We start from the raw sequence: 25,046 nt of genomic DNA on the forward strand, positions 1-25,046 counted from the left end.
ACAGGTGGGATGTTTCATGGCACTTATTATTTTTATTTATTTATTTATTCATGGTATCTAATTCAATTATATCTGACTGGTAATAAGTACGTCTTATATATGTCATTCAATTAAAATAAATAAATAAAAAAAACACCTACAGCACCTAAACATTGATAAAACAAGACTAATAAAGTAAACAGATACCAGATGAGTGACAAGAGAATATAAATCAAAGTAAGGAAATTAATAAGAAAAGAAAAAAAGAAAGAAAGAAAGGGCAAGATTACAATATATATAGTAATGTGTCAAAGCAGTTTCTCTATTTTTCTTTTTACATTTATTTTCATTTAACAAATTTACAAAAAAAATAATAATAATACATCCAGTATCATAATCCAAATTATCATTGACAAACTTTAAACTCAAACATACAATGTCAATCGCCTAAATTAAAAATAACCGCAAAAAAAAAAAAAAAAAAAAAAAAAAAAAAAAGAGGAAATAAACTGCAAAATATTAAAGGTAGTAGAAGGTACAGAATGTAAAAGAGTAATTATTGCTCAATTATTGATTGTGTAAAGTAAATGTTACATAGTAAATTACAAGGTGCTCTATGGTAGAATTGAATTTCTCAAAACAAGATTTAAGGTTTAATTTTTAAGGTAAGGTTTAATTTTTCTTATTTACAATCATTTTTAAAGATTCCTTCACAATATCAATTTCTAAAAAAAAGAGTAAGATTTTGGTTTATTGTTGGCAAATTTTTTATTGTGGATGTAATAATATTCGGCATGCAGAATATAAAAACTGTCCCACGCGCAGTTGAAAGGTCCCCCTCGTGGTGTGTTGACGTTACGCTGAAGCGTTGTGATGTAGTTTCAGAGGTGGCATGCGGCTGGTTGTTGATATCGGTGCTAACCCAATAAAACTATATAAAAGTCAAGAGCAAGGTCCCAGTCCTTTCTAAACAAGGTGATAGTGTATCACAGTATACGCTTTGAGTGTAACTACCTTGTTTGAGGAAAGGTAAGTCCTGATAGGAAAAGTCAACTTTGATCACGAGAACAGGCCAAAGTGGCTAGGCTAATTGCTTGCACGCTAGCCACTTACACAAATAAACATTCAACCCGACACCAGACAGTACTCCTTTATTCACTCACCATTCTCATTTTACAAGAGGGACTATTTACAAATACCGCCAAAAAGCTGAGTATATACTCATAATTTCAGCACGTTTTCGATGTTTAGTTGTGCTAGCTGGTTCTGTTAACCTGTCATAACTTCCATAAATGGTTCATGCATTGAAGAACATACAGCTAAACGAAACGGCATACGTTGAATTAAAAGGGCTCTAAAATGTGCATGTGTTCAAAAGCATTTTTGGCACACTGCCATTCATCCGCCTACTCGTTTTTTTTTTTTTTTTTAATGCTCCTCCATTTAGCATGCGACTAAGTTGTGTCATTTGGCACTTGTAATGTGTAGTCACTCTCAGTTTTGTCAAGTGCTGTTTGTGGGCTGATTATGTCCTAATCATATGCTGTCATGAAGCAGAATGGTAGATGAGTAGTTATGTTTGCTAAGTACAGGTCGAAATAGCAGGAAACAGCATATGGAGTATTCTAGTGAAGTCTCTCTTTGTTTATAGTTATTATGATTTGTAGAATGATCACAGAGCACTCATCTAACATCTAGTTTCAAGTCAGTAAACACATGAGCAATAGTTCAGTAAATCAGCCAGGTTGTGGCAGAAGATGTTGAATTGCCCTCAAAGCAAAGACACTTACAGTGCATATAAATCTGAGAATTTATGTAGACTTTTTTGAAGACTAAGTAGAAAATGCAATATGTGTCCATTGCAGAATGTACAATCTAAGGCAAACAGAACATTCAGACTGGAAAGTTTCTTGTGCTGATGTAAATTTGCTGCCTCATGATAGTTTGATTGTAAGTGTAATTTTATGTTAATACAGGTAAAAGAGGGAAAAGGTGACTATTATTTCATGAAAATATCCCCTGGGAAGTGTTTGTTTGGTTTTGATGCCGTGCACCTGAGAGTGGAACTATGCCCGCAGCCACTGTGGATCATAGCCAAAGAATATGTGAGGTTTGGGCCAGCAACCTGGATGAGGAGCTCAATAGGATCCGACAGGTGATCCGAAAATACAACTACATTGCAATGGTGAGCTTGAAGGTCTAACAGTATGTGTCCATTAGCACAGAAGATACCCACTGTGTCTGCAAAATGTACAGTGAGTGTGGTTCATCATGGTCTGTGAATGCTTTTAATACACAATCATCATATAAATGTACGATTGCAGTTGGAAACATGCTAACTTTATAATATACAAACATTGGCAATTTGATACACTTTTGTTAACCAAGCAACATCATAGCCAGAATGATATTGTGCAAAGTGTTTTTGAAATCTGAATTAAATATGAGATGTACCAATGTTATTTAAAGACTGAATCCACTTGAAATTCCAGCACTACTAGTACATATTGATATGCTTATGTCAAGTCACTGCCTTCACCTGAGATCTTGCATTGTGTATATCCAAGGTACCTTAACACCTAATGATGCATTTTGTCTGTTCTTGTAGGATACAGAGTTTCCAGGTGTAGTTGCAAGACCTATTGGAGAATTTAGAAGCAATGCAGATTACCAGTACCAACTGCTACGGTGTAACGTTGACTTGTTAAAGATCATCCAGCTTGGCCTTACATTTATGAACGATCAGGGTGAATACCCACCAGGGACATCAACATGGCAGTTTAATTTCAAATTTAACCTCACGTAAGCATTACAGTTTGCACTCTTTTTGTATACATACTTAATGTTGAAGACATATGACAAGATCACTTTTCTCGTCTTCAGGTGTATCCATAACCATCAGTGTGATTCTTTATGAAAGCTGGACATTACACCAACGGTACTGTCTTTTGCAGGGAAGACATGTATGCACAGGATTCCATTGAGCTGCTCACTTCGTCAGGTATCCAGTTTAAGAAGCATGAGGAGGAAGGCATTGAGACACTGTACTTTGCTGAGCTGCTAATGACCTCGGGTGTGGTGCTTTGTGAGGGGGTCAAGTGGCTCTCATTCCATAGGTAATTTTAAAATACAATACTGCAATGAATACAAGTAGAGATTCAAGTCACTTCCTTAATAGTGCACCTACACTGAGCTTTTTTTTGCCAATGGATGTACATGCTTTTGTTTACTGTTTTACTTGCATAATAGTGGAAAAATTTGCCCGGCTTCAGAAATCTATTGTTTTCAAGTTTATATTGCATCAAAATGTTTTTACCAAACATTAGCTACTGATTAACCATTAAGTAGGAATTATGAAATTGTATTCAAATATACACCTATTTTAAAGCACATTTTGTGTCTCCCAAATAGTGGCTATGACTTTGGGTACCTGATAAAAATTTTGTCCAACTCAAAATTACCAGAGGAAGAGGTTGACTTCTTCGAGATTCTTCGTTTATTTTTTCCCATCATTTATGATGTGAAATACCTCATGAAGAGCTGTAAGAACCTGAAGGTATTTTAGTGTTTTTTTATGTAATGTTTGAAATGTGCATGAGGTTGTTGTCTTTAGAGATTGTTATCTTATTTGATACTTTTGGATGACACCACATTCATCAATACAATGTTTAATTAAGCAACCCGTTGGGTTTATATCTCAGGTAACATTTTTACAAAATTACCTTAGTTTTCAAAATGATTAACAAGGATGCGCCTCCCAGAGGAGTAACGTGATCATAAACAGCTAAATTACTTATTTGAAGTAAACACTAGATATTCACTTCTTGAAGAGATCAAGTTGCTCACTTTCATTTGGAACGGCACTTCGAATAGTGTCCCCTCGCCTTTCAAGAGCACAAACTTGCCATTGGAATTTACCCAATATCTTGGATTTTAGCAGACTGAAACACTGTATTTACACATACAGGACCAGAACGATCTGTTTAATAATATGTATAACATGGAGTTGTTCAATTTGCAGTAGTCAATGTAAATAGATGTAATCAGTCTCTAATTTCCATTATTTGCTGTTCAGGGTGGTCTGCAGGAGGTGGCAGAGCAACTTGAGCTGGAGAGAATTGGACCTCAGCATCAGGCAGGGTCTGATTCACTTCTCACAGGAATGGCATTCTTCAAGATGAGAGAGGTATACCCTCAACTGAGAAATCATCTAAGCGTGTGCTTATTAAATATACCAAAAGTCTATATAAAGACAAAAAAAACATTTGTTTAGTGTGGAAATGAGTAACTCAACCACTCAATGATACAGACTATGCCAGAGAGAAGTTAGAGCAGCATTCGATTACGAGGAAATTAGTTGAGTCAATTTACAACCTGTAGGCTCCCTCTCAGCATTGTCCTTGTCTTATATATTGAGCCTATTACTGACAGTAAAGTTGCATGGCATCCAGCATAATAGACTGTACTGACAGAAACTGACTTATCTACTCTCATTGCAGATGTTTTTTGAGGATCACATAGATGATGCTAAGTATTGTGGTCACTTGTATGGACTGGGTTCAGGCTCATCCTATGTCCAGAATGGTACCGGAAATGCCTATGAGGAGGAGGCGAACAAGCAGCAGTCATGACACAAAAATAATCCCTCACCATAAAGAACCTCATATACAGGGCTTAAACATAGGTTTGTTTTTTTTTTGTTTGTTTTTTTTTTTTTTTCATGAGATATTTTATAGGAATTTGCACTTTAAAGCTCCCATCTAACAGAAGAGAAAAAACTTCTTCCCTTTGTTGCCTTCTCTGGGTTAAATTTGTTCGCACAATGTTCATCTTTTATAGTTAAAGAAGAGGAACCATTTGGTGTTTTAGTTTTTCCCCCACAGCTCAGCCTTAATATTAAGCTACATTTTATGTTCATTTTTTATTGTTAATTTATTGTATTTGTTTTTCTTGTGTACTGTTGCATAGTTCACTGACTAATTTGGCAAAACAGAGTATGCCAGTCATCTACGTGACCTGCCATTCCCTGATCACAGGAGTTTTGATTTCTTACAATTTGCAATAACTTTAGACAGATGGAGGATCTCACAGAAACAAGGAAATACAGGCACTTGTAATTGTGAAGTGAAGCCTTGCACTGATTTTACCCTTTATGTTGGGTTAGCACAGATTTTACCACAAAAGTAAATTTAGAGTGATAATGTAACTGCCACTATTTAAGTGATCTGAGGTCACCTCATACTTCTGTATCAAGATTGTCTTTCCATTTTCATTTTTAAAAGAGATTTAAAGGTTTTGTAGTATTTAGTATTAAAACATTCAAAGCCTTTTATTCATTTAAGAAATAATGCCTCTTAAATAATCTTAGCCAACTCAAGTACCTGTATCAGTTAAATTCGTTTTACTTGAAGTGCTGGTTTTTGAATAGTGCACATTTTGTGCTGTTTGGGGTTTTCTCCTTTTATTTTCTTTGTTTTGTATTGTATTGTTTTACAATTCTGTGTTGCCTAGATCTGCTGCATGTACTTAAAAAAACATTTGAATAAATGCTGTGTTAACTAATCTGAGGTTTTATAGACAATTGAATGCTTGAACACCGCTTGTCTTTTTTGTTGAAAGTCTGATTTGGTGAATGATTATGATTGCTCTTAATTCCCCCTCATCCCCTTGTCTTTCAACTTAATGTGTACAATAGCCACATTGGTATTATGCAATAAAAAGAGTGACTGTTTTTAGAGTGTTTGGAAATAAAAGCCTCAGATTTTTATTACATATCCAAAGTCTGTTCAGACTTATGGCGTATTAAAGGGGTAATTCTCCCAAAAACAAAAATTCTCGCATCACTTACTCGACCTCATGCCATCCCAGATGTCTATGACTTTCTTCTATTTATTCTAAGAATATGTTCAGTTTTGTAGGTTCTTAAAATGCAAGTGAATGGTGTCCAGAACTTTGAAGCACCAAAAAAGTAAATAAATGCAGCATAAAAATAATCCATAAAATGCTAATGTTTAAATGTATATCTTCAGAAGCAATATAATAGGTGTGGGTGAGAAACAGATATTTAAGTCCTTTTTTACTATAAATTATCACCCTTGACCAGTAGGTGGCGATATGCACAAATAATTATTCACAAAAACAAAAGAAGATATTTATGGTTAAAAGGACTTAAATATTGGTCTGTTATTGACCCACACTTATATGGTTTCTGACATGGTTTTAACTGCTGGAGTCATATGCATATAGATTACTTTCATACTGAATTTGTTATTTTGATGCTTAGAATGTTTGGTACCCATTCACCATTGTGAGGACCTACAGACCTGAGATTGAGCTCTGCAGAAGAAAGAAAGTCATACACATCTTGGATGGCAAGAGGGTGAGTAATTGATGAGAGGATTGCCATTTTTAGATGAACTATTCAGTTTAGTACTGTTTTGAATCAATACTGAACAACACTATTAATAAAATATCAGTTTATTTCTCTCACAGCTTAAAACGTTCATCCAATTATAATTCAGCAGCTTAATCACACAGATATGATATAAAAAATTAAACAGTTTAAGTTACAAAGAAAGAGCTATCAGAAATTAAGAAATCTCAAAGAACAAAAGCAGCAAATTCAGTGTACAGTACAATCAGCTGGTAGGTGCACAAAAGCAGAGACCAGGGCTGGAAATTTTGTATCAGTTTATTTCTGTCTAATGACAAAATAAGCACCAGAAATCTTTCACGACACATTCTCATAAACACTACTAAACATACCACAACTCTGCTATATACGAGGTTTGGTTCACACCTCAGCCAAAATCAAGTAAATGTTCATTCAAGTACATTTACATGCAATAACTGGAATCAAAATAAGATGAGAAATATGGTAGCTGGGAGCCCTTAGATCAATCGGATGTGATCTTTATCATTAAAAAAACCACCCACATCTTTGAGTTTTGCATTAATTGTGCAAACAAACATGTTTATATAAAGTATGCAAAAAAACAATAATAATATACTGATAATTAATAAAGTAATTGTTTTCTTTTTTGCAGCGAAAGTATAAAGTATCCAATATATGTCAATACCTTACTATAACATACTTGATCTAATAGGAAACAACAAGACAGACAATATGAAATTGGAAAAACGTGCAGCTTCAAGCGCTGTTCAAAGTGCATATAGAACTTTTTTTTTTTTCTAGTGTAAAAAAAATCTTAAATTGGCATATTTACATTGAAAATGAGCAATAACATTTGCTTCATAAATCATTTTGAAAAATTCTGGATATATGGGATCCAGATTTTATGGCTGATATGGGAAAATCCAATTTGTGTGAGTGAAACTTTGGTAAAAAAAAAAAACAGATTATTGATCATGATGTCCAAATTTATGACATACAAATGTATTTGTAGTGATTGAAAAAAATATATGTTCTTTAGAGATGCTTTTCACATTTTAAACATTACAAACCACTATGTCCCACCATTATCACATAGCATGCATAAGTACTTCACGGCCATCTTCTTCAGCACTACCTGCATCACGCAAGCTATATTCAAGGCATTTTTATCATGTAAGGGCCAAGAGTAATGTTACCAAATGTTCAGCCACTTCTATGGGTATCTTTTAGGCACATTGTTTATTTCAGCAATACAGTTTTCAAAGAAGACAAGAGACTCTGTGGTCCTTCATGTATATACACACCATAATCCTGCACTGTTGGTTCTTATGAAAGATCATAACATTTTATTAGGTAGAGAGTGGGTAGAGGTCTGTGAATGAGCAGTGTAGCCTTACAAGAATAGAGGATTCCTCTCTTTAACACAGATAACACTACCACAAAACTCCTAGAGAAACCAAGAAGATAGGTAAGTATTCATTTATTATTGGAAGAATAAGTACAAATAAATAAATTTGAAAAAATATGATAGATTGAACAAACCTTTCCAATAAAACCAGTCAAATGTTCATGTTTCTAAGTTTCCTTCTCAATAGTCAAGGCTGGGTTGCTTGTACCTGTTAGGAAAATCCAGAATGAGCAGTTTATGCTCATTAACACTGTTTGAGTCAGCTTAACACTGTTTGAGTCCATTGATCACATCCACTGCTGATTAATCCTCTACCATAAAATGTTTCTGAAGCTCTGGTGGTAGATCGTGGCACTAAAATATATATCAAGGTCATTGATTTGGCACAGATGTATAATTACCTGGTAACACTTTATAATAAGGTTCCATTTGTTAACATTAGCAAATGTATTAGGTATCATGAACTAACAATGAACACTATTTTTAAACAGCATTGTTGTAAAAGCACACATGCTCATGTTTAGTTCATGCTCGTTCATGTTGCATTAATTAATGTTAACATATACTGTACAGCTTTTAATTAAAAAAATGTATTTATAAATTCTGAAATTAACATTAACAAGGAATATAAATGTGGTAAATGTATTGTACATTGTTATTCAAGTTAACAAATGTAGTTAAAGGAATATTCCATGTTCAATAAAGTTCAGTTCAATCGACAGCATTTGTGGAATAGTGTTGATTACCACAAAAACTATTTCGACTCATCACTCCTTTTCTTAAAAAAAGTAAAAATCGAGTTTACAGTGAGGCACTTACAATGAAAGTGAATAAGGCCAATTTTTGGAGGGTTTAAAGGAAGAAATTATAAGTTTATAATTTGATAAAAGCACTTACATTAATTGTTCTGTTAAAACTCATGTATTATTTGAGCTGTTAAGGTGTTTAAATTGATATTTGTACAGTCATTTTAGGTTTTTACGATTTGCTGACATTACATCGTCATGGCACAGAAACAGAAACATTTAGTAAGTGATTTTATCACACTAAAATCATATTTACATGCATACTGTTTATGTGTTGTGGCTATTCGTTTGAAATAGTGAGTATTTTAATGTTTAAAAATTGGCCCACATGCACTACAATTGTAAGTGCCTCACTATAACCCAGATTTGTGCTTTTATTTTTAAGAAAAGGAAAAGTGAAAATACATTTTTGTGGTTATCAACATTGTCACAAATGCTGTAGATTGAGCTTAACTTGTATTGAACCCAGAACATTCCTTTAACTAATAATAACAAATGGAACCTTATTGTAGTGTCACCAGTCACTCAAAATTGTTACTACTCTGGATACACAGATCCCCAAATGTGTTCTGTAATGTTTTATAGTAGATCTCTGTGTTACATGTTTTGTATCTCTTTTTATACATTTTTATAGGCTTATTAGGATCGTCTCTGGTTACACATGTAACCTCGGTTCCCTGAGATGAAGGGAACAAGACATTGCCGTAAGCACAATGGGGAGAGTCCTTCTTACACAACCTTGTTGAAACCCCACAAACAATCATGCCAATCCTCTAATTGGCACTGGTGTCTGAGCCCTGCCCCTTTTAGGCAAATAGTGTGCCTGTATAAGTGGGGGGTTCAGTCACCATTTCTTCATAATTTTCTGACTGAGGGACAAGAGTGAGTCATTCGATTATAAACTCTGAAGTAGTAGTACGTCCAGCTTTGGCAAAGCCTTGATCTCTTCATCTCAGGGAACAGAGGTTACATGTGTAACCGGAGACATTCCCTATCGATTCAGTTCACTCGACATTGCCGTAAACACAATGGGGAACAGTATCCCATCACGCAGCACTACGTAACATTACACTCCCAGATTTATAACACTAAACAGAGATATTCATAAGGCCACAGGCTGATGACTTATAAGTCATGTTCAAATGTATGCGAATAGTCCCACATGGCGGACACCAGATGGAATCTATACTGGAATCTATATGAACCATATAGACATTCACAGTATGATTTATTAACCCTCTCACAACATAGTTGGAAAAGTAGGTTTTATTTCTTATGGGAGTACTTATCGAAAGAGCATGATGCTGCAGTCCTGCGGGAAGGCGACCGACATAAGTATACCACAAGTGAATAACCCTCATGGTGAGCCAGGAGAGGAGCACTTAGAATGGATATATTAACTATATCGTCATAGAGTATGAATTAACCCCTTCACAAGCCTAGTCGGGAAATACGTTTTATTACAATGACTTTATGGGAAATTTACAACTGGCTATATGCAGGCGGTTGTGTAAAATTATTGGGAAGCCCAGACTTAAAAATATGAACAAGTTTGTTTGGGCAACGGGCAGTTCAACAGCATGTTGATTATAGACAGTAGCCCACCCATAATATGGGCTTGGGCTCACCTGGTTGAATATAATAAGCACTCTATACAGAGAGGACTTGTAAGGAGATGAACGCCATGTCCAGGTTATAGAATCTTGTGAATGTGTTTTGCAAGGACTGTCTTGCTGCCAAACATATATCCTGTAAGGACACACTGTTTATGCATGCCCATAAAGAGCCCATGCCTCTGGTTGAATGCGGTTTGACACCAATAGGGCAATTTGCACCCTGTGATTCGTAAGTGAGGGCGATCACGTCACTGATCCAGTGAGAGAGCCTTTGTTTGGAGACGGACATTCCTTTTGTGCATCCTCCATAACAAATAAAGTGCTGATCTGACAGCCTAAGCTGACGGATGCACTCAACACATGTATGCAATGTCCTCACTGGGCATCTGAATTAAATGGTGGTAAAAAAAAAGCTTGCAAATGAACCACCTGAACCCTGAAGGGCGTTGATAAAACCTTAGGCATGTAGCCTTTTGTAGGCTTAATGGTGTTTAAATGACAAGCCAGCCTACAGTGTTCATCACTGGCTGAGCCAATTCTGGCCCATCCGATGTGCTCTGTTCAGAGGCCACACGTATAGGTTACAAAGTTATGGCTGGGGATGCCAAATCATGCCTTGTGATTGAGAGAGAAGGTCTCTCCTCAGCTGTATTTCTCATGGAAGGCAGTCTAGTATTTCTATCATCTCCAGAAACCAGGACTTTTTGGCACAATTAACAGAACTGATTCCATGTCCACTCTGACTTTGCTGTTAACAGAATGAAGGAGGCGCACCGGGGAAAACGCATACTTTGTTTCTCCGGCCATTTGTGAGCCAGCACGTTTATGCCCAGCGGGGCTTGGGACATGGAGTACCAAAGGGAACAGTGGGCTTTCTCCACGGAGGGAAATAGGTCGACCTCCGCTTTGCAGAATATTTCCCAAATCCCCATCGCTATCTGAGAATGAAGTCTCCATTCCCCTGGCCATGCTCCTAGGCGTGATAACAGATCCACTCTGAAATTCAGATGGCCCGGGACATATGTCGCACGCAATGAGAGGGGATGACGCCCACTCCATTGGAGGAGGCGTTGTGTCATGCTCAATAATTGTGGCGATTGGAGAATGCCCTGGCAGAACAAACCTGACTGATATGTTATCCGACTGAATCAGCACATTGTGATTCACAATGTTGGAATGAAAAGCTCTCAAAGCTAGAAAAACAGCCAGTAGTTCTAGGCGATTAATGTGCCATGCCCGTTTCGCACCTGTCCAGAGACAGACCGAAAGGAAGGACTTTGAATTGATACGCAGTTCCCTTGAATGCAAATCTCAAAAAACGCTTGTGATGGACCACAGATTGCAGAACACCAGTTTTTAGCACCCAGTCTGACACGCCCATGATGGCTTGCCACGCATCCATGCAGCAGGACAGCGGGCTTATTGATTTGCTTGCTATAGGCGATAAAGCGGCGCTCACCATAGGGAAGCGGTTGAGCATAATGTGGGGTGTGTATGATATGTAAAGAGAAAATGGCCCTTTTTCAGAGAATGTATGAACGTCCTGTGTTTGTACAGTGGGCGCTATTTTCTCTTTTGCGAGAACAATGTGTGTTTGAGTAATACACACAGAAGCAACATTTTGAACAACATCCTGTTCCCGACTAAAGGGGCGGGGCTCAGACACCATTGCCAATCAGAGGATTGGGATGATTGTATTAGGGTTTCAACAAGGTTGTGTAAGAAGGACACTTCCCTTTGTGCTTACAGCAATGTCGATTGAACTGATTCGAAATAGAACAGGAAATTACATGGGCCAGATTCGAACCTGCATCCCAATGAGCACAACAGCTAGCCACTCTGCCACAGCTCTGATTCTCTGTTTTCTACATTAGACTCACCTCGTTTGTCTCTGTCCTCACTCCCCTCTGACTGCGTGTTATTGATCAGCCGGCTCTGAGACTCTCTCAGAGGTTTTGGAGGAAACTGCTGAGATTCTCCAGCACTAGCAGAATGAAAAAAGCATGAATGGAAAGCTAACAAACTAAAGACTGAGGGTCTATAATAAGTTTTTTTTTTAAATGTGTTAGTCTTTAAGAAATTACACTATTCGTGTCAAGATTAGCTGGATAATTTTACTTCTATGAAATAAAACACATGGTAGCATAAATTACTGATTCATATGAACTGTGAACCTTTTGATTGAAGGATTGTGTCCAGGAGGTGAGGAGGGCTGTTCAGGGTCTGGGTTCACTAAACAAGTGGGGAAAGAACAGCCATCGCCCAGACTACAGAAACACATGCATTAGAGAGAGAGAGAGTGAGATAACGAAACACTGACGCAAATATTATAAGTGACACCGAACACCACTTTAACTGCTACCTTGAAAATATAGGCAGAAGCCAGTATTTCTTTTCATCTCCAAACACTTGGCGAAAGTTCTTGTTTAGTCCTAAACTGAAGCCATTCTTGTCTGGTCCATAATGGAATGCAGGTGCCCTAAAAGCCTCTGACAGGAGATTTGTTTGAAAACCACAATCAAATATATGAAGATGCATTATAAACAATGCTACCAGGACACAGCGCTATCTTCACACTGCTAAGGTGGCACAGAAGCTGCATCTGAAGTGGCATATAGATGTATTTTTTTAGGCACACTATTAAATTCTGATCAGAAGTGGCATAAATGCATTTACACAGCAAATACAATTGCATAAATAATGTTATGAGATTAATGTTTTAAACATATAATTACACATATACACAATTGCACATACACATATATATTAAATTAATGAAAATATAAAAATACACTTTTAAATACGAAACTGAATTGTGAAATACAGTATATGCTCTATCATGACAACAACAAATTTTAAGGCTGCTCTGATGCAGCATTTTTTTTTTTTATACACATAACCAAATCAGTATCAGAACTGCCTTTGATACTAAGGACTAATTTAGTCTGGCTTTTATGCAGCATTGTGTCTTATGCAGAATTTTGAGCAGGCACAGAGAAGCCTGTGTAAAGATGCCTTAAGTAAATTTTCTCATTAACCGTAGTCTGGCACACCATAAACTAAACTGTACATCAATGAAAAGGAGCAATATTAACATTTCAGATTTCTAAGGATGAGGATCTTCCAGATGCTCAGATGAGTTTTCAACATTGACAAACTTTAAACCATTATGTGCCTTGAAGATACTCGCTTTTGCTAGAAGACTGAGAATGTTGTCACAGTTACATCTTCCCTTGAGAATTTGCCACAAAGGACAGACTGCAACAGAGGCACAATCAAAGACACACTACTATACACCAACTGCTCCACATCTGAATCTCTTGATGTACTGTATGACTTAGAGTTACAGAAATTTATTTTGATGTTTTTGGTTGCACTTAAAAATGCATGAATTTCATTGCATTGGAAATAAACTAGCACACCCAGTTTCGCTTGAAAAAAAGTTTTGTGACAGTTTCCAATGCCACTTGGTTTGATATTTTATTATCTAATGTAAAGACCTTCATGCATTTTTAAGTGTGGCTTAAATGTTCAAACTCTTTTTGGGGCCACTGTATTTGATCAGACATTTTGGACAGATAATAATTTGTTTAGAATTGAAAATAACTGTATTGATGAGCCAGTGTGATTCAGTGCAATCCAAGTGGCTAATTAAAGCGCAGCCCACTCACCCAATGTGGATCTGTTCTTGCAGACAAGCCAGCAGTGATAAGCCAACAAAAACCCCAGGCTCAATGAGAATGTGGAGGCGGCGAAAAACAGGAACATAATGTGGAACTTGGCTTGAGTATCAGGCAGACTATTCTGTGAGAATTCAGTTGTAAACACATGGGAATGATCCTTAATACATGGCAAACTTGACAACATGTTTTGTAAAAATAAATAGGCCTATGATTTGCTTAGCTACTGGAACTAATGGGAATTGTTAAGGGGATGAAATACTACACTAATATGTTGTGCTGAGGCAAACTATAAAACAATCAAAGAGGAATATATACTGTAGATCAATCATAGCACATCATCAGTGTCAGTGGTTGACTCAGTCCTACCAAATATTCAATAAGACGTTGATGCGTTTTACCATCAAAGACACTTTTGAAAAAGGAATGATCAAAATATCTCTGAGTGTTTTATTTAATTAGAGACACCCTATCTGCACATTCAAATGAGCACAGTTTCTTCATATAAGCCTAAGAAATTAATAATTTATACTTACAGTCCAGAACTGAATGAAATACTGCAAGTCTGTGGCAGTGATGAAGAGGCAATACAACAGAGAATATGCTAGAAAGAGCATAAAAAACTTGTAGTTGGAGAAGCCCACACAATTGTTTACCCTGTCAAAGAAGATAAAATGCATAGGCTTAATAAACATGAGTACTAATATCTATTTTCAAAAAATGTATATACTGTAACAAGTGAAAATGTTGTTACTTTAAGTAGCTAATTGTACCTGATTTGACCCCTTAACATTAATTCAATAACATCAAACTTATTTTATGTATATTTTTACTTGAATAAAACTAATTTACTGTAGATGTTACAACATGGTTTTAGGTTACCAGAGGGGGGAAAAACACTTTACATTAGTAGCCTTTTTACAATTATTCAAAAACAATATTTGTAATCAATTATGAAATCCAGAAATCTTTCGTGCATGTGTTCCTTCCACGACTAAAATGCTTTTACTCTTGCTTTGCATTTAATTTAATGAGCTAGTGCATACCACGGACAATGGTGATCCATCTTTAAAATGCACCTGTAAAACAGCAGAAGGAGAGGCTGTTAAAATGTAAGAGCACAACAATCTTATAAATATGTGTTGTACTTAAAAAAAAATGAGGAAAGACATACTTATCACAGGCAGAGCAATGATGACATCGATCAGGCTTCAGCAGCAGACAGAGCTCACAGTAGCGGACAGCTGTATCAAGACAGCTTGTTAAAATACAGATCGATAGAATTCACTGAAGACTGAAAACAGATTGAAAAACATATGTAATTGACTGTGGCCATTATTTGTTTCTGAGCCCAATTCTGCACTGAAAAAAAAGTGAAGTTGTTACTTAAATTAGCTATTTCTGCCTGATCTGACACTTAAAAATGACTTTTGTTGGTGTAGCCCGATGTATTCAAGTGGAAAACTTTTTGTCATAAAGTTCTTTAGATGACACACAACAAATTTTGTGCAAATCTGAGAAAGCTCCTAAGGATATGTTTAAAAAAGTATATTGGAGGTTGGAGTTTTTTTCTGTCAAAAAATGAAATCCATATGACTGATTTATTTAGGAGCACTTAAGGATATAAAAAAGTATGCTTGCAACTGCAATTCTGGAATTATTACTAAATATATATAGATTTTTATATATATTTAATGTTTTTATAGCATCACCTTGCAACCGATTCTCACAAAATGTGGGATCCAAGCAGATTTTATAATGATTGGATGTTCAAAACACAAGTTTTTATCTGATGAAATCTGTTGGTATAGTAGTCCAAATCAATATTTTAAGGGACATATTAAAACAAGAAGATGCACACCAAATTCCAATCAAAATATTTTCCTCAATCAAACTGTATATATACTGTATATTATACTGTAACTGGTCTTTAGTTGTAGCGACACCTATGGGCAGAATTGGACGAAATGTGGCATACTTTAAACTGTCTTTATGTTGAAGTTTCCCAAGTTTTGTTCAGATAGGACTTTGCGTTCACAAGTGAATGTGAGCAATGGCCAAAAGTTAATAATAATAATTCTTTGCAATTATTTAGCACTTTTCTAGGCATTCAAATCATTTGACATTGTATTGGGGGAATCTCCTCAATCTCCTCCTCGAAAAGTGAACATTAAAATGTGAAAATGAAAATGTGTTTAATCAGTTAATTTAGATGCTACTACATCTTTACTCCAAAAAAAAAAATAAAAAATGTTAGCCTAAAATTAGTTTCATATCTGTTTTTAGTATCACTGAATTGACCTGAATACATTAGATTACACAAACAAAACACATTAGTAATGGCTATATCAGGTATAAATAGCTAGGTAAAAATTGCAGGTTACCACTTTTTCAGTGTAGAGGTTACCTGACAAAAAATGTTTACAGTGTGGGACTCTGACTTGGCCTGCTATCAGTAATGTCTTGGCACAATTTAGATGTGCTCAAATTAAATTGTGCCCACCTCCAGACATTGTGCGTGTATAAATGGGCAAATCCTTAGCAATTCTTCTCAAGATCTCCTGTTGAGATTCTCTCCGATCTTCATGCTCTAATAGCTCTTTGTCAGACTGTGAAGGGTGGAACTGAGGGAAACAGACAAAAAGCAAAACATTTTGATATTTCCTGCATGACAAGCATTGCGCCTCCTGTACTGCAACCAGAACGTTTCAGACATCAGAAATCTGAGAGCACTGCAACTGATTGCCAGTTTGAGCTGTATGTGGTTTCTCTATTACAGTTTGTATCTCATTCTCTCAGCTTGAAATAATAACCACCTGCAGTGAGGTGCTATAGTTACGCTGAAGATCACATGCAGTTTACAACCCAACATGGTGTTATACCATATATTTATAAATATTACACAGCAATCACAACCAATTGACAATAACATTCATTGTGGGCCAACACCTCGTGAGTCATGCCGAAATACGCTGGGTAATCACATTCAAATTGACTCAATACAGACTAATCACACTGTGAAATTGGCGAAATCCGCCAAAGTTCTGCTGCTGCAAAATAGATCTGGGCTTACGTTTCAAACCACCACCCCAGTGGCCGTAGCTGAAAGTTCTGTTGGCCAGTTTTCAGGTGAGATTTCCACAGAGTATCGGCAAAAGCAAGATGTATTTTCAGTTGTTAGTGATTTAATACTGTCAACAAGAATGTATATTTTATAAACCTTACCACCTAACCTAATAGAAGTCTAACAATCAGGGAAGTAAAAATGTATGTTTAAACTCTTACGTGACTACTTCTAGGTTTCCGTGAGACTAGATCAAGTGTCTCACTATCAGTAGTGCCACATTAAGAGGTGATCTCATTTGAATTGATGCAAAAATATTTGATGGAGGTGGGGCTTGTCAGAAATTAGGCAGAAAGGGGTCGATATCAGCATGTTGATTTTCTGTGTGATCATGTAGGAGATTAAGCAGTTTACACCAAATGTCTGATGGTTTTCAGTTGTTCATTCTTGGTGTTTACCATGACATTAATAATCATTAACACATAACTGCAGTATTCATAATCAAATCACGTGGCAGTAGAGTATAATTTATTCTCACCTCTTTGAGAGGGTTCATGGGTTTTGTGAAGATGGTTTGCCAGTATGACCACACAAACATGATGTAAAGCACATGATATGCCAGGAGGTAAACTACTGTAATACAAGATAAATATTCACAACTGGTTAAAAAACAGAGAGACATCATGATTAAAGTATCTCTAAAGTCTTTTTAAATGATAACTTGACACTTTAATTTTACATCATTGGTGGTAGCTACAAAGACAAAAATCACCATTACTATTGCTCATACTTGGGGTTGGGGATTTGAACAAACCCTTAACCCTAAGCATTACACTTGTTTCAGTGTCAAATCATGCAACTTTTAGAAGAGAGTTGTGCTATTACTTTTCTAAGCAATGAGAATTTTCGCCTGGAGGACAATAAAGCAGGTGAAAAAAATAACATAGACTTACATTTAAGGAGGTACCCAACCCATATTTAGGGATAGCAGATAGACTCGGGTGGGCTTTTGACTTGGGCCAGTAAGCAACCACAAATCTAATTATATTTATCCAAAGGAAATGCATTGCTATTTCAATTGTCTGGTAAGTGATAGTAAAACTTTGTGTGAAAAAGTTGACTTACTTTTCTCTCCCATGTTTTCAATAGTTTCTGCAGAGGAATAAAAGACAGAGCTTAGGTAACATTTATAATACATTTGATCACACTTTATAATTTGAATTCTGAAAGCAGGATAAACAGTGTCTTTGTACAAACAGTAGCTCAATAACTCCTTGTGCATTTCATAGAAGGTCAGCTAGCAGCAGATGGTTCTCAGCACAGTTGCTCTGATCGCTGTTACTGAAACCCACACTGTAGGGAGACTCTTGATCACATGCCCAAATTCACTAGCTCATACAAGCATCTCTGCAACTGGTACTCTTTAGAAGAGATCAACTATATTGTGGCGACGAGGGCAGAGATACCAACATATTCAATATCAAAATATGACTGTCCATACTGATTACACTGAGGCGTTTTGTTCTGCACATTTGTCTTTTTAAGAATAAATATTCTGTCAGCAATTATTCTGATTCTTTCTAACTACATATGTGCCAGACGTTCTGTAAGTGATCTATGTCTTGTTCATTAAGTTTACCAAAGTTACAGTGGCCTAAAAGCCTCATAGTTTAGCCTCTAATATGGGCTGCATTACTCTCGGGCCAAAATATGCTCTTTGAAAAATGATGAGGCCTGGCACTAAAGTAAAATTATTATAGTTCTTTTGATGTACACAAAATACAAAAGAATGTCATGCATCTCCATCCAGGTATTTTAGTTTACCATTTCATTTTCATTAGCTCAGATTTACTTGGATAGCTCTAAAATCAACGTCAGTATTGATAAGGCTTGCATCATTAAGATGCATTATGGCATAACAAAAACATCATGATCTTACAATACTACACAACAACAACATTTAAAGATGTACTGCAATCGCTTCGAGATGAAATGTGCAGAAAAGCACTAGAGGTGTAAGGGGGCGTTCACACAGGAAATGTTCTTGCAACAGTCTGCATTGTTTTTGTATTCAATGGAAATTTGCACATATTGCATAGTGTCTCACTGTTTATTAAGTGTCACACCATAAGTACTGCATTTTTACTGTTAAAAAACACTGTAAAGAATGTTTTTTCAGGTAACCTAAGAAATGTGCATCAAGAGGTATAGCATCTAAATGAACTGGTTTTATTAAAAACAATTATCTAATCTGATGAAATTAACCTGACAAATGTCATTTTTATGGTTATGTAGAAATAGATGTGTAAGGTTACAATTGCAGGTTACCATCTTCTTCCATGAAATTCAACTTTTAAAACTGCAAATCAAAGCACCTGTGTTATATTCAAATCTAGCTGTTTTGAAGGCAGTAAGTGTCCTGTGGGAATTGTCTCTAAGGAACTTCAAATGGCAATCACATACACAGTAGTACAGGGTTGTTATCATAACATACCATCATTGGAAAAAAAAACCTTGCATTTAGAGCAAGGAAAAGTATCAACAAATGATGAGAATCATTTTTATAAATTTCAACAATTATACAGTTTCTGCTCCAGCAATGTCGATGTTGCTGTTTAAGAAATGCATTTGTTGCTAAACTCAGTGCAAGTGATGACAGCAGAAATAGGTCAAGTAGAGATTGGTGAGGTTGTGTTTGACAGCTTGGCAAAGATTAGCTTTGAGACATAAGGATCAGCAGACAGTACATTTTTAACAACCTTTGTCTCAAATGTGCACCACAATTTGTGTAAATGCTTATCACTGACCACCTTAAGCATGATGGTAAAACTTACAGATATATACAACAGAACCATTAGTGGTGCTATTTTCAATAGTAAATCACTCTACTTTAAAATAGGCACTGTTACATTTCTCTACATTTAAATGCTCGTTGCTCTGAGCCAACTAGGCTCAGGTAATTCCCCAAAATCCAATCAATTTAAAAGCCTTCAATTTAGATTGAAGTTCAAACATAGTGGCTAAATTCACACAGTAAGTGTTAGAGATTGACATACATATTTACAAACAGGTGTGACTCTTGAATTGTCCTTTTCATACAATAGTTTACAAGAGCAGCTCAAATGCAGTCTGTATAAACGAATAACCTAGGTCAAGCCCATTTTCTATTCTTGCAATAGCCATGAATATTGCCTGTAACCATAGTGACAGTAACAGCAACTTCCATAACACTGGAATTGACTATGCTATTTAACAAGTCTTCCAATGAAGTCCAATAAAGACGCAGTATGGTTGTAAATATCCCCCATCATGAAATCTGAAATTTGATCATGATTTGACCTGATCCGATTACTTAAGAACGATTCATATTTATTTCCAAAGATATGCAGAAAAAAAGATTCAACATTTTTAGTGATCGTTCTTAATTTAGACAGCATAGACATGCACAAGACTTGAGAACTAGAGTCACATGCATTTACGACCAAGAAGGTTTGGCTCATGTGTGGAATAAAGGATAACATAATGCAAGACAATGACTTCATGCAAACACACACAAAAGACAGTATGTAAATCTTGAAATTAGCATTGTAGATTTACATATAATGTAACATTAGCATTTAATGCACCCATAATGTCTGTCATAGAATTCAAAACTATCAGTTAGTAGCATATAAACAGTGGTTTTACAAAGTATGTCATAGGCCTACCTGCAAGTTCCCTTTTCATTTTCAATGGAGCAGAGATGGAGGGGGCAGAACAGAAGCAGCTGAGCTTGTCGAGCATGTTCACGAGAATGTTTTGTCTTTTTGCAGCGTCCATGTGCCATTGACGAATTAGAGGTAACTTCAATCAACAGGCATTTAGCTTTTAATTATTTAGTTATTAAATTAATTATTTAGAAATCACTCCTTATTCCCTATAGTGCACTATGTGTTATTCACTATAGAGAGAGTGATTTCGCTCATTCTCATTTATTTAGACTGTGTTCTATTAGTGGTTAAACTATTTTATTGATAAATAATGTTGTGAAGATATAGAACAATACAAACATAATATATTTTAATTGTAGAAGAAAGTGGTGACTATTTGGTCAACTGGATGCAAACTGTTATGAATAAAGACACAGAAAGCCAAACTCGGCAGCATCAATCCATCTATTTACCTGCTTATCCTATGTAAGGTCGCAGGAAGAGATCTTGGCAGCATGATATTTCTTAATTCAAAGAGCAATTTTTTTCCTTTAATCTTGCATGCTCCTCATCTGTTGCAAGAGGGCTTGTGTAATCTGAGATGGTCTCTGTATCACATTTGGTATTAATATAAAAATTCCATAATCGATGCATAGAAATGTATTTGGCAGATCGATGCATTGATGCATTACACCCCTAAGGCACATGTTCTTTTATAAAATCTTAATTAACCTAGAGCATTTTCAAATGCTTTTTTAATTTTAAAGTGTAGAGTGCAGCATTTGGGTCACTCCCAGACCACAAAACTGGTGGTAGCAGCTCCAATGAAAAAACAGCAATTGGATCTAAAACCTTTGAATGCAGCCTGATCTAATAAAAATTACTGTGACTGTGACAGCATTTTTGCAAAATGATGTTACATGGTTCCTTATACCTATTGCAGCTGTTCTAAGTTGAAATGTATCCACTTTGTGGAACTAAAAGCAAGCTAAACTTTCACCCAAACAGATGATGTTTTAAGGCTGTAGCTCTATTAAGCTTTAAATCAACAATATCTACACTGTAAAAAATTTCAGTAATTTTAACAGTAAAAATGCTACAGAAATAAAATGTTAATTGATTAACAAATATTAACTGTAAAATATACAGTAAATGGTTTTAATATATTTTAAAAGACAATACAGTAGTTTTTACAAGAAAATGGTGTAAAAATGTCATTATTTCAATGTAAAAAGTAAGGTTTTCCTGTATAATTAATGGTAAAAAGAACAAGATAGTACATGTACTTTTTACAGTAAATTATTGTTAAAATTACAGTAAAAAAAAACAGTAATCGGGGTTCTCACAATTCACTGCGTGACCCATTACATTTCATTATATTTTATGGGAATAGTTATGTTTCATCTTATTTTTTATATCAGTTACATACACTGGGGTGTTCTGTGTTATATTTGATGTAATTTAGTTCATGTTTATTGCATTATTTAAATCTCATATGTGTTACCATGATGGTGTTTAGTGTTTGTGAGTGAAACTGAGCACTGTCTCTACATGTTTATTGGCCATTGCTCCTGGAAGAGGCACTACTGATAAACTTCATTTCATCATGTGCCCTTCTGTAGTTACTACAGTAATTAACAAATATCATATAAAGTAAACAACTAATTTGTACAGTTTCAGAAGACATGTTTATGTATATGTTTTATTGAAAATTTAACAACCACAGCTGCCAAATTTCTTGGTAAAAACAACAGTGTTTTTTTACAGTGTACCTTCCAACCCTAAACTTTAACTGATAGTGATATTAAAAGCATATGTGACATGGAAAACACAATTCATCACAAAGAAGCTGTTTTTGTACTTGGACGTCATTTGATTCTATTAAAGGAGTCCAAACAAATGCAGCAACAGTCTTCAGAGGAAAAATGGGGCATCCTCATGATCACCCACATTTCAAGAGAACAATGAAGTCTCTTGATGCAAGGTTTTATGAGAAAATGTTAGATATGTTTAAGTCTATGTGTAAACAAGTCTTTGCTTGTAAACAAGCCACAGTCTAAGCATATGATACATTGCATAATAAAGCGCAAGGTACAGTGGTGATATCCCATCTTGAAAGCAACAAAGTATTGGGACAGAGCAATTACTGATTTCAAGTATGAGGGCAATGGAGTAGCTATAGTGATGCCAGATTCACTGTACACGGTAATGCACATAGGGATTTCTATTTTGTAATTAGGGTGCCGATATTATAATATTATAACACGTTTATATTATATATGTACATATATATATTCTCTTGTCTGATGAAACAAAGATTGAACTGTTTGGCCTCAATCCCAAGCTTCATATCTGGAGGAAACCAGGCACAACTCATCACCATACCATCCCAATGGCAAAGCATGGTGGTGGTAGCAGTTTTTTGTTTTTCTTAAATTTGCAAAGTTATCAGAAATCGTGTTTTTGCTTTGTCATTAAGGGGTACGAAGTGTAGATTGATGAGAAAACAATTATAATAATTTAAAGCATTTTAGCATAAGGCTGCAACATGAAAAAAATTATGGGGTCTGAATACTTTAAGAATGCACTGTATGTATACACTGTGTATGGGGGTGTTTAACAGAATATATATAAATGTGATTGAATATATATAAATGTGATTGTATCTTCTTTAGTCTCAGGAAAAAACAAGTTTTGTGATATATATATATATATATATATATATATATATATATATATATATATATATATATATATATATATATATCACAAAACTTGTTTTTCCTGAGACTAAAGAAGATAATTACTATTGATTATTGATGGTATTAACATGCAATAACATATGAATAACTATGACACTAATTATGATATCCACTAAGTAAATCAGTTAATAGACAAATGGATCCCAAAAGCACTAATAACATTGAAGTACGCATATATGTAACCAGGCATATGCAAAACACATGGTCGACGATAAGTGTTATTTATTAATTCCTCTCGATACCACTCCAACTTTATCCAGAGAGAGCTCTCTAGTTGTTTTCAGTCTTACCTATGCAGAGCTGCACCACATACGCGTAGTAGGACCATGCCACGATCACGCAGATGAACAGCACGGGGATCCAGTACAGAACTCTCCAGCAGTCAACGCTACGCGAACCCGACGGCGCCATCTTTCTGTTTGGTCACCAAAAGTGGCCAAAACGACAAGTTTAGCCACACCGACTGACTGCGCTGATGCTAAAGCATTGTATCTTCAGCGTACAGCTGTTGACCACCCGCTACGGGTTGTCTGCTCCTCCATCCTCCGGTTCGCCTGACCGCTCTCGTTTGCGGTGTAACATAACGGTACCGCCCCTTTCTACAAATTTGACATGATGCTGTGAATGTGTTACTACACTACAACCTAATTCAATCATATGCTGAATGAACATTGGTCTGTCGGTAGTAATTTAGTTGAGCTACAGGCGATTTACTTAAATATCTTTTTAAAACTGGACATAAAGCTTGACTAGTAATAGTGATATGGTAGCAAAAGGGCAACATTTGTCAACTTATTCAAATACTTTGTGGACAGCAAGATGCTTTTTTGAGAAGCACATTAAGATAATGCTTAATAACCACTGCAGAGATGGGTGCACCATTTTCTGTTAATTTCAATCACATTTGGCATTTCATCACATAGCCTGTATTCTAAAGTCTTTAAACAAATAAATATACTCCACTGGGATTGAATATGTAAATGTGAGCCTACATTGAACGTTACAAATAAATTCCCCCTCTTAAAAAAAAATATATATATATATATATATATATATATATATATATATATATATATATATGTGTGTGTGTGTGTGTGTGTGTGTGTGTTTAATAGGGGCATTAAGCCCCTGCAAGGCCCCTTTGTAGCAAAAAAAAATAATAATTTTTACTGCAAATTAATATCCTTGCACTAATTGAAATCTTTTTATGTAATCACCTTGAACAAAACTGAAAATGACAAATAAGTATTTTGTCTCAAAATAAATGTGGTAATTTCAGGGATTTTTATTAGCTACGTATATTTGCAACATTTACAAAACATTTTTGCTTTTTAGCGTTTTGGGAGAAAATAAAATACTGACTTTTTTACCCCATTGTACCCAGCATTAGTTAATTAACTAAAACACCCTCTAAATTAAAAACAAACAATACTTTTCCAGCATGCATACTGTAAATCTTGGTTAATGTTCATTTTAAATTTTTTGAATTGCGTTAACAAATGTGTTAACATTAGCTAATGTATTGTGAACTAACATGAACTTATATATTTTCATAAATTAACATTGATAAATTCTGTAAAAAAAAATTTCATTGGTATTTTATTATACCTAATTCTAACAGTATAAAGACAGGCATGGAGGAGGCGGG

The 25,046-nt window shown here is 35.5% G+C and overlaps 2 protein-coding genes across 3 annotated transcripts; one reads left to right on the forward strand and one right to left on the reverse strand.

Annotated features, from left to right (window-relative positions):
• Window positions 1-863: 863 nt before the first annotated feature.
• cnot7 (CCR4-NOT transcription complex, subunit 7) lies at window positions 864-5,700 on the forward strand. Of its 2 annotated transcripts, XM_052089042.1 has the most exons (7): window positions 864-1,008; window positions 1,956-2,164; window positions 2,588-2,781; window positions 2,934-3,095; window positions 3,391-3,535; window positions 4,055-4,165; window positions 4,479-5,700. In XM_052089042.1, exons 2-7 carry the CDS (start codon window positions 2,048-2,050, stop codon window positions 4,608-4,610), a joined length of 861 nt encoding a protein of 286 aa, XP_051945002.1. In that variant the 5' UTR covers window positions 864-1,008; window positions 1,956-2,047; the 3' UTR covers window positions 4,611-5,700. The 2 variants fall into 2 exon arrangements, with proteins under 2 accessions (XP_051945002.1, XP_051945004.1); XM_052089044.1 differs by lacking the exons at window positions 864-1,008; window positions 1,956-2,164 and having other exon boundaries at window positions 2,672-2,781; window positions 2,863-3,095.
• A 765-nt stretch (window positions 5,701-6,465) lies between these two features.
• Window positions 6,466-23,965, reverse strand: LOC127663526 (palmitoyltransferase ZDHHC2-like). Its single transcript, XM_052155145.1, has 13 exons — window positions 23,689-23,965; window positions 18,073-18,099; window positions 17,486-17,580; window positions 16,387-16,507; window positions 15,058-15,127; window positions 14,930-14,962; window positions 14,420-14,540; window positions 13,875-14,007; window positions 12,566-12,692; window positions 12,378-12,470; window positions 12,084-12,187; window positions 7,916-7,989; window positions 6,466-7,820 (listed from the first exon to the last, which is right to left on the reverse strand). The coding sequence occupies exons 1-12, from the start codon at window positions 23,807-23,809 to the stop codon at window positions 7,949-7,951; spliced, it is 1,086 nt and encodes a 361-aa protein (XP_052011105.1). The 5' UTR covers window positions 23,810-23,965; the 3' UTR covers window positions 6,466-7,820; window positions 7,916-7,948.
• Between the last annotated feature and the right edge of the window lie 1,081 nt (window positions 23,966-25,046).

Source organism: Xyrauchen texanus, chromosome 23 (assembly GCF_025860055.1).
Source record: "Xyrauchen texanus isolate HMW12.3.18 chromosome 23, RBS_HiC_50CHRs, whole genome shotgun sequence".
Lineage (NCBI taxonomy): Eukaryota > Metazoa > Chordata > Actinopteri > Cypriniformes > Catostomidae > Xyrauchen > Xyrauchen texanus.